This window comes from Maylandia zebra, linkage group LG15 (assembly GCF_041146795.1).
Source record: "Maylandia zebra isolate NMK-2024a linkage group LG15, Mzebra_GT3a, whole genome shotgun sequence".
Taxonomy (NCBI): Eukaryota; Metazoa; Chordata; class Actinopteri; order Cichliformes; family Cichlidae; genus Maylandia; species Maylandia zebra.
In genome coordinates this window covers 38,704,051-38,718,773 of record NC_135181.1, presented here as the reverse complement: position 1 = coordinate 38,718,773, position 14,723 = coordinate 38,704,051, and the positions used below count along the sequence as shown (strand labels likewise).

General features: G+C 38.9%; 1 protein-coding gene across 1 annotated transcript in view; it reads right to left on the bottom strand.

Annotated features, from left to right (window-relative positions):
• The window catches only part of LOC101481091 (arf-GAP with coiled-coil, ANK repeat and PH domain-containing protein 2), a 49,716-nt gene extending 38,910 nt beyond the window's left edge, over positions 1-10,806 (bottom strand). Inside the window, exon 1 of the mRNA XM_076874393.1 lies at positions 10,367-10,806. Coding sequence (XP_076730508.1) covers positions 10,367-10,419 — 53 coding nt within the window. The 5' untranslated portion in view covers positions 10,420-10,806. The remainder of the gene's footprint in view (positions 1-10,366) is intronic.
• Positions 10,807-14,723: the final 3,917 nt, after the last annotated feature.

The following is a 14,723-nucleotide window of genomic DNA, read 5'->3' as shown; positions in this document are numbered from 1 at the left end:
AAGTGTTTGTATTTATTTTTCCTGGTATTCTGATACAGAAGATACTGCACAAATATGACGACCTGAGTCTTAAGCAGCTGACTTTTGGGTGTAAAAGACTATCCGAGAAGAGAGATTTAAATCATCGTACATCAAACAACTACAAGGATAATTACATAATAATAATAACAACATATCTTGTGTTTATTCACAGCCCTCATTTTTAAATGTCATAGGGATGATATTTGAACAATTTGTCCCATTTAGGATGCATTACCATGGACTGGTGAGAAAAAAAGGGGGTTGGTGTTTATGAGCTTTATACCAACTCTTTGCTGATGTTTTTTTCCATATCTACTCAGGAAGTTGGAACACCTTGAAAAGTAAAATGTACAGTTTGTAATTGGGCAGACCAATAGTACAATTTCAAATTTGGGAACTGCAGCCCTCCTCTGTCATAGGGTAGATATCTGAGTCTTTTTCTGGGCTTTGTATTGTTCCAAATACTGAATGAATCATGTTAAAAAATGATTTCAATAACGACAAAGGGATCAACTGAAATAAGTAAAGAAATTTTGCCAATAGAATTAAATAGTCATTTTTATCATATTGACACATCCATTAAAGAGATGGGTATCGTCATCCCCCTATCCAAAGTTCTTCTTATATACAAGTTAACATTTACAATTGCTTTTATATCTGTAGTAATTTTGACTCCTAAATACATGAATCCTTCTTTTGCATTTATAAACAGTGATTTGATTATTGGAGATTCTCTTTCTCTTGATTTAAATAAAGCACTGATGGTATCGTATAACTTATTTAATAACCTGAAAACTGTCTGAATTTATCAATTTGTTTAATGAGATTTACCTGCCAAATTTGACAAAAAGAGGAGAATATCATTAGTAAAGAGATATAAAATGTTCTTGCCCACCAATTTGGATCACTAAGAATCTACATTCTTAGTCTAAAAGGATTCTGGTCTCCAAAAACAGAACAAGAGAGGTAGTTTGTGCAAAAACAGCATTCACAGAGTGTAACCAGTAGATAAAACAAAATGCAAACTCTCTGAACTATGGTATCATTCAACAACAGAAAACTGTGCAAACTATTTGGAAGGGTCACGATGCATAGAGATACCAGATCCCTGCTGGTCCATAGCTGGTGCTGCTCATTCAAGATCTAAAGAAAACATATCCATATTCCAAACCATTAAAGCTTTAAAAAAGCACTCTCTTCCTCCCTCTGTGACAAGGCATCCAAGAATAAATTCCAGGAAATATCCATATGACTACTAGCTTTTTTATTACATGAAACAATAAAAATTAGGGAACTAAGCCTGGTTTAAGTGCGGAGTGGGTGTGAGGATCAAGCCAGAGCTAAATAGGGAGAGACGTGTGGTATAAGACAGACTACAGGCCATGAAGAAGTAAAACGGGGAGAGAAAAAAAGTCTGCTTTGTAAACCACATCAGAGGCAATTTCAGCTTCAGCGAGGCCATGTTTATGTCCTGCTTCCCTTTATGTTGACCCAAAAAGGCACTGATCCAAAAGCTTATGTCAGATAGGACTCCACACCACTGTACATCAAAACAGAAGCCTCCTGCTTGGAATATAAATGCCAATATTACAATATTCTTATATTACTCTACATATCTTATAACACGATCCATCTTCCATTTTGTAAGCCAGCAATCTAACAACAGTAGACAGTAAACAATAGCTTGCTTCCATACTTTAGGAAATTAATTCAAGTCATTTGAATCAGTTCTAGTTAGTCGCCTGACATTCTGCCTCTTAAAGCTTTTGAGTAAACATCCACATAAAAAGGTTATTTTAGCAGGGGGTGACTAAGATTCTAACACTGCCAACAACACTAACAGCAGCTCCGGACTTTTACTGTGCTAGTCTACAAGCACTAGAGTCAATGATTTGTCTGGATAGTAAAATACTGTATAAAAAGAAAAGGAGACACCTAATTCTTTAGCAGCGATTCAGTGACCACACTCCAAAAAGCAAATAATTCCACCCCTGGAGCTCTGTGAGGCAGCTGGCATCTGCCCAGCTGCTTGTGTCTACTCTACATAAAGAAGTCAGGCGGCCGAACAGGTTTGTCATTCATGTTGCTACCGAGTCTTCTTCAGGCCTGCGGTACGGACCTCAACACTTCAAAGACAAAAGGAGACATCAAAGAATATACTTTACACGTATTTCTGTCTCACTGGAGAATATTGTGTAATGCAGAAGCACCGGTTTGGTTGAAAATCTGTTCCCCCGTTGCACAATATCGGAAAAACTATTTATCATGTAATGGTCATACAGAAGTAAAACGACTTCTCGGTTCACCAATTATCTGATTTCAGGAAGTTAATATGCACTGTTGACACAGAAATACCGAGCTCCTCTACCTCCAGTGACAATAACCCGTTTAAAGCCATATTCAAGAGAATACAGGGAAGTTTCCCTAGTTGTTAACAATACTATTTTCCAAATAAAATAGCTCAAACTTCATAGTTAGCCCCAAGCAGGCTTACTTCTAAATTACTATTACTAATCCAATTTAGATGTGTCAGCCTGGCATTACATCTTTACTTTGATGTCTTCCAAATATATCTAGCGTACTGTCAGCCTCCCTCGTCTTGTCTTACTTCTGCCAAGAACTTCTTAAAATACAGGAGGAAGATTATTTTACACAGTCTGCTTTTTTTTTTTTTTTACTTCATTACTTCTCGCAGAAAAGCTGACCACTTTGCATGAAAACGGTTTATTCCACTGGACTGAAATAACAGTGGTGGTAGAGGCAAACAGTTGGAAACATGAAGAATAGGGTGAGATTCAGTCCCGTGACGTAGATCCTGTAATTGTTAGAGAGTGGAGCAGTGCTGTCACAGAAGGGGGTCCTCCAGTGGTAAAAACCCACCATTAGACACATACACACAAACACGTGTCGGCATCGTCAACAAGATGAAGTCATTATTTAAAGATAAACGCTTACTAGCTTTTGGAAATTCTGGTGTGGGATTGACTAAACATCAAGGCCAGCTTCACATTTGGTCTTCCTATGTCACAAGGAAGTAGCAGGAAGGAAACGCACTGATGAGAAAGAGTGGAAACTCCAGCATTTTCACTAGACGGTGGCGTTAATGTGATCCACAGATTAATGTGCTCACACACAGTTAGGTCAGTAGGTTTTTTGGATAATGACTAGTGGTGCAACGGATCACGGTTGATCCGAAATCCGAACCCACTCCACGGTTCGGTACGCATGTGATCCGAAGAGTCGAGAAAAAAAAAAAAAAAGTATGTGTATGGTGCGCGTGTTGGGTCTGTCAAGCGATAGTTATGGCCAGCGCTAGCGATCCAAGTGGCGGAGCAGAGGAGTTTGCTGCATTTAAGCAGCCCTTTGCTGCCCAATCCGACCGGGCTAAAGCTATTACAAAAGCTATCGGGGTGTTTAGCTGCAGACGGGAGGCCGTATTCCGTTGTGCAAAACAAGGGGTTTAAACTGTGATGAACGTGCTTGAGCCACGCTATGATATCCCGTTGCTTGTCCACTTCAGTGTGACAAGATCGTTCCAAGCATGTATGAGCAGGAGAAGTTTAAAGCTATGGCTGAACTGTCCCAGCCATCTTCTGTTGATCAAACTACAAATGGGTCTAGCTCCAGGGCAACGGAAAGCCACGTGACTGGGACCGCTCGTTGTATCACAGCGGAGTGGTAGATACAAAGCCCTGTACTGCCCTATAGATTACATTAGATTAAATGAAACTTTATTTATCCCTCGGGTGGGTTCCTCCGAGAAATTCAGTTTCCAGTAGCACAGCACCGACAGAAGTTGCAGAATGTGAGCAGAAATACACACATATATAAATACAGAGTATACAAAAGGGATAAATAGAATAAATAGGAATAAGAATACAAGGGAACGGCACATTTCAAGTATTGTGAGTCTATTACACCGTTGGATATTAACAGAAACTATTGCACAGTGAAAAGGCACTACAGCTTACTTGTTCCCCCCTCCTTTGTCCCCGTTTCCCCTCCCTCTCCCCTCCAGCAAGGAGTTAAACAGATTAATGGCGTGTGGGACAAAGGACTTTTTAAGTCTGCTGGTCCTTGACTTTGGGAGAAGCAACCTGTCACTGAACAGACTTCCTCTGGTTGTTTATGGCCGTGTGCAGAGGATGCAGAGGATGCCCAGCATGGTCCATAATGTCCATATTGCACCTTAATTTGTTTTTATATAAGTGCGTGGAATGAGTCTTCAGTTGAATGTTTTTTAATAGGCAAAAAATACTTAAATAAGTAAATGGCGAGTCGAATTTGTCTTTTTTTTTTTCTATTTTTGCTGATCCAAAAATTGATCCGATCCGTGACTTGAAACCGTGATCTGATCCGAACCGTGAGATTTTTGATCCGTTGCACCACTAATAATGACACATGTTTAGGAATTAAAGTCAATCCCCATTTACATTTTCAGTAACTAACATAATTGTTGATCTAATGATTATTTTTTAATACTTAGATAAAAAAAACAAAACATTGCAGTCAGCAACTGCTGGAGGTGTAGAAACCATGGACATTATCCCTATGACTGTGAAGTGATGTACAATCAGCTTTTACAGCATTTGGCTGAATCTGAGTAGAGAGTATAAACCTGTACACTTCAAAGTTAATCCTGCTAATTCTATCAGCAGTCACATCTCCAATAAACACTAGTGACCTGGTTCCACTAGCAGCCGTACATGCCCATGCCACAGCATTACTCTCATGATGTTTGACAGACCACTACTTTGGCTCCTTCTCCATACTTTTTTCTTTCCATCATTCTGGTGCAAGTTAACCTTCATTTTTTTCAGGCTCTTTTAGATGTTTTCTGCCAATGTCTAAACTGGTCTTGTTGATCTCGAGTGTACCCAGAGGTTTGCACCTTAATGTAAACTCTGAAAGTCACAGATCACCCACAATAGTTGTCTCACAGCTGGCCAGTGCATTCATTCTTTTAAAGAATGAAATAGATTGTTAATGTGGCCACTCCTTAATTATTTACTTTATTTTTAGTTTGGATTTCAGCCTAAAGAATACTAAAAGCCTCCTGTGAAGATCCCCTTTACTTGCATTAACAGCTCACTGAGCCGTGAATTAATTATCCAATCAGTTTTGAGCCACTGAAAATAGGTGACTGTGTATAAAACTAGCTGTGAACCCCTAAACAATTATTACAATACTAACTCTCTAATATTAACTGACTATTTTGCATAATCATATGTTGATTGTTTGAATTAAAATCTACTTTAATGATGTAAAGATGGCAACACTATAAAAATTGTGCCCATGTCCACAAAGTTACAGGTTTAACTGTATTTGCTGTAGACGAGGGGAAAACGATATCATCAACAATCATTGTTCTGTTGAACAATGATTGTTGATGATATCGTTATATGCTGTTCCACTGTATTTGGAGAGCTATAAATAATAATTATAACAAAAGTATTTTCTTAAGGACTTACAGAATATTCTCTCATTTAACAGATCAATCACTTATAGACAGTGAAAAGCCTGCCTCATAAAAAAATCCAGAGTTAATAATTATATACCGAAGGCAATGTGTAAAATCCACAAAATCTGAGGCTTTGAAAAAGCATTTTTAGAGAGATAAATTAACAACAGCTTCTCTCTGCTTCATCCTCTCTGATAAAATAATTGTATACTTGAAAGTTAAAGTATTTACACGGATATTTATGTGATATAAAGAGCAGCCTCAGTCCTCACATTTCATTCATTTTAATTGGCTTAATAACCATTAAAAGGAAATGGACCAGAGCTTAATTAAATCAAACTGCAAATAGCCCAGCATGATAACAAGCCCACAGGTGGACTCCCATGGGAAGCTAATCAGGATGTATCGCACTGCATGGTCACACACCCAATCAGAAGCACGTACTCGCGTAATAATGATTAAAAGGGACGCAACAACAAGGAGAACTTTTCTGCCACTTACAGAAATTACCTCACCGACAACTAGTCTGAAAACATTTCCATCATACTATAATTTTCTTGATGGGATAATTTCTTGTGTGTCCTATGTAAAAAAACTGGAAACATTTCAGTTTTACAGATGTTATGATCAGTTTAATAAATGGAGCCTATAGTATCCATAACTTTCGAGGTCCTTAAGCTACCCCCACATTGCTTATTTCATATAAAAAGACACTACAGATAATTGCTTTTGTTGGGGACATTGCAGAGTGGAACAGCATATAAAATATGTAAAACATCTGTTCCTATACTTGTGGAGAGAAAAGCTGCTGCACTCTGGAGGGAATTTTTAACTATCATACTTGAAGAGGAGCCAGGAAGCTCTCGAGTCCAACATCTATTCTCAAGTGGAAAACTAGGCTACTAGGGTTTACTGCCAAAAGTACATAACTTTTTTGCACTAGTGAACCTCTCATGCAGCCCGAACACATGGTTTACAACCAAAGACAGTTTCTCCAACAAAAATGAGGATGAAAAAAAAACAAACAAAAAAAAGTAAGTGGGGTGTGCCAAAATACCACTTAAAAACAACCCTCTCTACATTTGGGGGCTCCATATTCTCCAGCACCAAGTTGAAAGCAAACACCAAACTGGAAACAGATGTTGAGCAAGTGAGAGCTAATTCACGCTGGTGCGTATTACATGTTTTTATCCATACTCTGTGTCTCCTGCGTCGTCGTCGTCTTCCCTGGCCAAACACAACGAGAGGGGGGTTGGATAAACGGCAGCAGAGCTGCGGTGGTCGAAGTGGAAAACTATGGTGCAGTAATCTCTAATAACTATGGAGCAATGATGAACCTACAGCAGTGTTTAAGTCAGGAAATGCTAACTGATGACTCATCCAAAAGGGGGGCAAAGGTCACAAAAAAGCACAAACAGAGACAGGGCTATATTGTTACCTTGCTCAGACAATCATGGGAAGTGGATGTGAATTAAATTAACAGAATAAAACACAAACTGGAGTTTTTAGACAAAAAGTAACGACAACATTTGTCGAGTTCTATGTGTTGTATCACATCTGCCCATACAGTGGTGTTTCCTACTCATAGATTTTACCTCATCACATACATTTGGTGACACATTTAAAAACAGTCCTCTTGCTCTCATTCTGAAAGTTCAGTTGCTGCTAGCCAACTAACACCGACCATTCCTGTCTCATGTTACCAGCTGACTCACGGGCCAGGTTGCCGTGGCGGCCCTCAATATGATTCAGCTTTTTCTACTGCAAGTCTCTCATCCCACAGCCTCCAGCCCCGCCAGTCTGAGCTGCAGCTCAGCTCTGGAGATCCACTGTCAGCTGGATGCATGGGCGTTTCCACAAGTTTATAAACCAGGGTGGGACAGAGCGGGCTAAGAACAAAATAGAGGTGCCGAAAGGAAATCAGAATATTTGATGAGAAATACAATCAGTGTAAAAAAATTGGGATAGAAATTGTCCAACTGAAAGTGGTGCTGCACGAAAGTTTAAACATAACTTTATATTTGATAACTGTTTGTTTGTTTGTTTGTTTGTTTGTTTGTTTGTTTGTTTGTTTTGCAAAGTGGAAAAAAAGTATGCTGGCTTTTTACTTAAGTAAAAGTTAGAATCCTGCTTAAGCAGCTTAACAGTGCACAGGCTGTAATATCAAAACACACTGCCCTGACCAAAAACAACCCCCCACAATCTCTAATATTTCATTGGATCACCTTCAGCATTTGGTGTGCTTATGTCAAATGCCTGAGTGTGTCAATGTACCATTTCCACCAGGGAAGAAAAAAACTGGTCACTCAATATATTCAGCTATTCAACTGACCTCAATTTTTGGGTGGTACATGATGATGCTGATCCCACACCTAGACCAAAAGTAACAGTATCCTAGACCAATGTAAAGCTCTTACACTTTGCTAAGTAAAATCCAGGTGTTGACCCAAACTAAATGTGTTTACCATTTAGAATGGCACTTGTCCAAATCATTATGACTTTAATGTTGCAGCTGTTGACTTATTATATTTCATAGTTTGATCCATAGTAATGCAATGCTTTGGTTTTAGTGTGGATTATAAAGCTGGCATCCAAAATGTAGAACAGTAGAAGCACCAAGCAGCATAACATAGAAATAACTGGAGAAAAAAACCTGCTAGAAAACTACTACGAGAAAAAGTACTATAGTGAAATCATTGAGTTAAGCACTAAGTTACGTTCCTACAGGTTCTATCCATGATGTCCTTCAGTGGTGCAAGATTACATGTACTCTGGTCAAACAGCACCGACATCGGTGGCACCGGCAAGTTCAGTGCAACCGATGGCAAGTTCAGAAGTCCTGGAGGAGAAACTCACTGCTTGTTGTTTATTTGTCACAAACTAGGCCAAGTACTTTGCCTGCTGCATCCAAACCCCTCCAAGAATTCCCTCAATAAAAGTGATAACTTTTATACTTTTGATAGGGACAGGCAGAGAAGCAGAGTTATTTACATTTAAACAGACAGAACGAGAACTACTGTAAAGTCTAATGATTAATTTTGACTTTAGGTTAATGTTTTACAGGATTAATCAACAGATTCTTTGGTCTCCAGAAGTCAGAAAAAGAGCACCTTTTTAAAGCCCAAGGTGACCCCAAACGAGTATATATTCATCAAACATCATCTAACTGATCAACAGATTACCACTTTCCACATCTTTTGTGCATTTGTTTTTGGAATAAAGCAAGGACAAGGTAATGGTGTCATTTAGGTGCTGTAACAGGTGCCGCAGCAAAGTTACAGGTCAGAGAAAGGTCAATCACACACCGCCTCAGTGCCGGGAAAAGCAAAGCTCTAATTAAGAAAAATAAGTGCCAAGCCTTTTTATACTGCTGCAGCCTTGCAATGAATTACCTTAAAAGATGCTCGGACCTGGCTCATGATGATGACTGTTCTTATTTACTAACATAAATAAAAAAAAGTCAGGCAAGTCTTGTATACAAATGAGTGACTTTCAGTATTTCAGATTCTGCTGGATATACATCGCAAACAAAGCCTCTGCACTCCCACTGAACAGTTTCCTTTCTTTGTTTGAAAAACTGCCTCGCTGACATAGAAAACTTCAAACTGTATGCAGTGACTCAGCGCTCTGTTATCCACAATCAATGAAAGCAAACGTAAGTGTGATGACGCAAAGAGGTGAGGGCTTCAAAGCCTGTGGCAGCATGCAGCACCTCGAACACCTCAAATACCAATGAGCTGACACACTAAGCAGCACACCAGTTAGAGCGCTTTAATAGTAATAATGTGTCCAATTTAAAACAGTGAGTAAAAGGGAGCAATCGTGGTCACACAGCCTTAAACCAGGCAACAACGACCGACTGGGACATTTCCCCTTTGTTCAGCCCTATGAATACAATCCTAAAGGAAATGCTCAGTCTCAGAAAAACAACAACTGCAACAACAACTTTCGAACATCTGTTCCTCGTTTTTGTGAGAGAGGATGTTGCAGCAGCAGCAAGGGAGCGCGAGGGGCTGTGCAGGGAGGAAGAGGGAGGAAGAGGGGAAGATGCTTTTTGTCTCAAAACACTGGACAGTTCAAGGCCACTGTTAGAGGAGGGAGGTGAGAGCCATTTTTACACAAATTTCAGAAGAAGTGTGTGTGTGTGTGTGTGTGTGTGTGTGTGGGGGGGGGGGGGGGGGGGGGGGGGGGGGGTGATTTCAGAAATGACCACACAGAGAACACGTCACATGGACGGTAACACTATTTTTAAAGTCACCAGTGATTTGTCTTTTTTTCACTGATCAGCTCGTAACTGAAGGAGGAAAGAAGCTTACTGCTTACGCTACTAATATGTCTTTATATGGAAACGATCATGAATGTGTCAGGTTACTTTAAAAGCAAGATAATGAGCGGACAGTGAAAATAGACATTGGGTCTAATTAGAAATATAAGTGTGATCAAACAGAAAAGTGAATTACAGATGCAGTGCTGCGCACAGTAAACACAAAGCTGGCTGTCATGAAAAAATACACTATTAAGCAGGGTCATGCCAGTCAAGGATCCTGGGACAGACTCTAATCTCTGCGTTCATATTTAATGTATTTTACTATGTTTACATAATTTATATTGGGGGTAAAAACAGGCGCTGGAGCAGCTTTCCACTGCACCACGACTCTCAGCGAGTCTCTGTTTGGTTTCCTCGTCCCAGCAGCAGCCTCCCAGAATGGCCCCAGCTCTCTTAGGGACAAAAATAGAAAAGTAGCAGGCGACGAACAGCTAGCTACTTACTGCTGATTGGCGTGAGGGTTTAGCAGGCGGCTAGCCGTATACTTTTACCCCTGAGATAAATAAATTAAAAAGCAGCGGACGGGACAATAAAAAAGCCTGGCTGTCATCACTCACCTGAACCTTGGGGAGTCCTTCAAACACTCCTCGAAATCCACAGTTATCTTCATTTTTGCTGCAGTGGGTGAAGCCGCAGACCTATGCTCTCTTTTGATTAAAGGCAATAATCCAGGCTGAGTCTTTCTCGCTAATTAGCTTGTTTGCTAACGCTGCCGATTCTCAGTCCGACCAGCTGGCTCCACTCCGTCACCCCCTCTCTGCTAGCCAGCTAGCCCCGGAGGCCAGCAGCTACGATGAAAAAGTGGCGGTAATGCGACCATAAACGACCGTAACGTTGAGTGTGGGGACTGCAGTTTGAGGCGGAAGGGTCAGCGTGGAAAAACGGAAAGTGTCGTCCGGTAGCTAGGTCATAGCAGCCAGCGGGAGTGGAGCGCACACACTACACACACACAACTCCGAAGATCGTCTGTCGTGGTCAGAGAGGGATCCACCGGCCAGTGCGCATGTGCCCCATTGCTGAGGACGTATTGAAATGTAATTCACAAAATAACGCGCAAGGCAGGAATATGACAACTATATAACAACTAATAACTACTCATGAAAGTTCATTACTGACTTTTTTAATAAGGTTTGACCCAACAATCCTTGCTATTTCTACATAAGCGGTAAATGAATAAACTAATTCACAAATAGATCCAGTAATAACTAAGAATATAGGATATTATTGCATCCTTCAAAGTATCTATAATATTCACTGCTGTGGAAAAAGTATTTATCTCCTTTTTACTTTCTTATGTTAATTTATTTAATTTATTTATTATTATTTATTTTGCATATTTGTCAGACTTTCGTGTTTCAGATCGTCAAACACGTTTTAATATTAGACAAAGATAACCCAGGAAAACAAAAAAAAAGCAGTTTTCAAATGATTATGTCATTTGTTAAGGGGGTTAAAAAAAACTACCTGGCCTTGTCTGACAAAGTAAAACAAAATAAAAGATCTCAAAAAGCAGCACATCGTGCCAAAATCCAAAGAAACTCCAGAACAAATGAGAAACTGGCATTTATCAGTCTGGAAATGGTTATAAAGTCGTTCCTAAGGCTTTGGGGCTTTAGCAAACCATGGTGAGAGTCATTATCCACAAATTAAGAAAACTGTCAGTTTTCTTAACCGCAGTCAGGACTTAAATGCAATTGAGATGCTTTAGCATGACCTTAAAGTGTGGACTAAAAAATCCTCATCGTGAGTTGTTGTAAATGCTTGTTTGCAGTTCTTGCTGCCCGGGGTGGCACAAATAGTTATTAGGTAACAGGGAGAGGTAGGTTTGGATAACTTTATTCCTCTTGATAAATAAAATGATTATTTAAAGACAATTACTCAGGTTTGTTTAATATAAAAAAATCAGATTATCTGAAACATGAGAAAAAAGTGGGAAATATGCAAAATAAGAAGAAGAGGGAAAATACTTTTCACTGCATTATATATACATTACTCTATAAAACATATAAAGACACAGTTCGAGAGAAACAATGTGGGACACATTAGTGATGCTGGGAGGTGGTCTGACATTTTCAAATAAACAGTAACTTATAAATAAAAAAACAATAAACTGTGCAGATGGCAGGCTTGGTATTTAGGATGTGAATAGCAAATATATTTTAATTTAAATACAACATTTCCAAGGATAAAAGCTTAAATATATTTCAAAATTTATTATTAATCTTTTTAACACATACATGTGCTTTATATTTCATCCTGTGAGAAAGTGAAAATAAATCTTTCTCACTTTCCTTTCCTTCAGTTTTCTTGTACTCTGCACTCAAAACATTCTGTGCAGGACATTTGGAAATGAAGAGATATTTTCCCCTGATTATTACCAAAGTCCTTCTCATTTAAAGTCTCTGATATTGCCCTGCTTCATACTGTCACGTGCAATGGTCCCAAAGAGCTTTTCCTTTTGATTTTCTTTTAGGAAACCACCACAAGACGTAGCCATCAGCCCACAAATGATAAGCTGACTTTAGTATCTTTAGTAACTTTTAATTTAACTGCTTTTATGTCAGCAAAATTAAACATAATTGAAGGTTTTTTCAATAAGTTTAGACCCATTTATCAGTGCACCCCTAATGAAGAGGTAATGTAATGACACAAATCAGTGATGTGGATTTAAAACACACTTTAACTGGAATATAACAGAAGTACAAACTGTTCTGATAACACGTGGAAATCACTGTGACTTATAAAGCATCTGCATGTTTTTATTTGACAAAATAACATAAACAAATTTGGCTAATGTAGCATAAATCATTATGATTCTCTAGTCTGCTCACATATACTTTATTTTTTTAGTTTGTAAAACAGAAAAAAAAATCCTTTTATGGGCAAACTGGGCTTCAGTGGTTGTTTACAGTACAGCTCCAGATCAATGTCCAGCTGCAGGCTTTACTCACTTTGAATTATGCTATGAACTGATATGGATCCGTTTATATCTTTTATTCACTGTAACATTTAACTTTTGGGTGACGGCATAAAGACAGAGAAAGAGCAAAATAAACCGGAAGTGTGGACATGTAGTCAAATTCACCAAAAATTATAAAGCTGTAGCTTTTGTTTTACCCAGATTCATTGACGATGATTTCACTAAGCACTGTGCTGTACTGTAATCGGTTTTGGCTTTGCAACCTGCTCTTCTAGGGTTAGCCTCGGGTTTGATATCTAAACCTAAGCTAAAAAAAAAAAAAAAAAGCTCAAACCCAAAATAGGTTAAACCAGGTGGATTAGGTCTGATTATTCACTCTGAATTATTCTCAGACATTACAATAGGTCATCCAACTGCTTAGATTGCTTTTGAAGGTGACACTGTAATGTGTATCCAACTGAACTGAGTTGTGCAAATGCAAAAAGGGCTGATTATATTTGCAAACAGCATATTCCATTAATTTTATTTACAAGGCACTGCTGGCATCATGAATGAGAGCTGAGCTCCCCTAAACGTTTAAACTTAGAATCGCCACTGGTTCACATTTCCCGCACCTGCAATGTGCACAGAAGGTGTTGCATTAAATGTGTCCATGATTTCCCTACAGGTGTGACTGATACAGCTGACTAACTCTTGCCAGTATCGTGTTTTATGTTGGAAACCAGGCGTGTGAATGATAAAGTTATATTAAAATTGACGTTGAAGCTTTCAGACTGTTTTAATAGAAAATATTTTTATATAAATGAATTTATATGTAAAGAAAATATGCTCTGCTCAAAACAGACTCCCTGTTTTTTCTAGTTTGGCATAAAATATGAATCTTTATTATTATAATTATAAAGCAATTATAATCTTGCTGGTCCATAACCTCGAAAACAGGCAGGAGTGATGGCTCTTTCATCGCCGACACGATCTCTGAGGTGGACGGGATGTTCCCCACTGTGCTTTACACTTCAAGTACACGAGCACTCCTCCACGAGAAACAGTGAGTGGAATAATGAGCACTTTTCCCCGGGAATGAAAACAAGTTCGCCTGCCTCGATTACAGTACAGCGACACTTTGAGGCTGAATAGGACCTCAGATGATGCATTTCTTTTCTTTTTTCCTTGCCGGAAACACACACACCAGACGAAACACGCAGAATAATCCTTTGCACGGAGAATGTCAAGCTTTATCCTCTGAGAATGACTAGAAATCCTCCGGGAAGATGAGATGTTTTGTGCGACAGCGCCATCTGGTGGCAGCCTACTGTTAAGAGGGTTTGTTTTTTGTTGTTTTGTTGTTGTTTTTTTTGCTTATTTAAAGAAAATCTGTATGGCACTAACTTTAAATATGCTTGAAATAATTTCATTGTTGATATATTTTATGTGCTTTTTTACTTTTAATTTGTTTACGCACCATTAGCTCAGTCATTATATAGTGAAAGTCAACTGTGATGGGACTGTAACATGGTTAATGTAAAGTAGATCACCTGGAATCAGGCAGAATATCTGCTTCAGCTTAATGGAAAAACAGATTTTTATCTGTGCTATAATGCAGTGCAGACTTCTGAAATAAATCTGGGGTTGTTGGGCAGCAATAAAGTACCTTAACGTTAAAAAGCAGACCTGAAGATTTTTTGAATATTGCATATACGCACTAGTGTTAGGTACACCTGTTTGGCTGCTTGTTATCTAATGTCTAATGTGCTAATCACTTAGTAGCAGCTTAGTCCATTTATCCATGCACGTCTGAGGATCACATTTGGGGAAAAAGGCAATGTTAAGTGCAACGTCGTTGTTGGTACTCCAGAAGCTGGTCTGAATGCTTAAGAAACTGGGAATTTCCCCATACAACCATCTCTATGGTTAACAGAGATGAATTGCTCAATAAAAGACTGGAAAAAACTTTGCCTGGTCTGATGAGTCTGGTCATTGCTGACACATTCAAATGG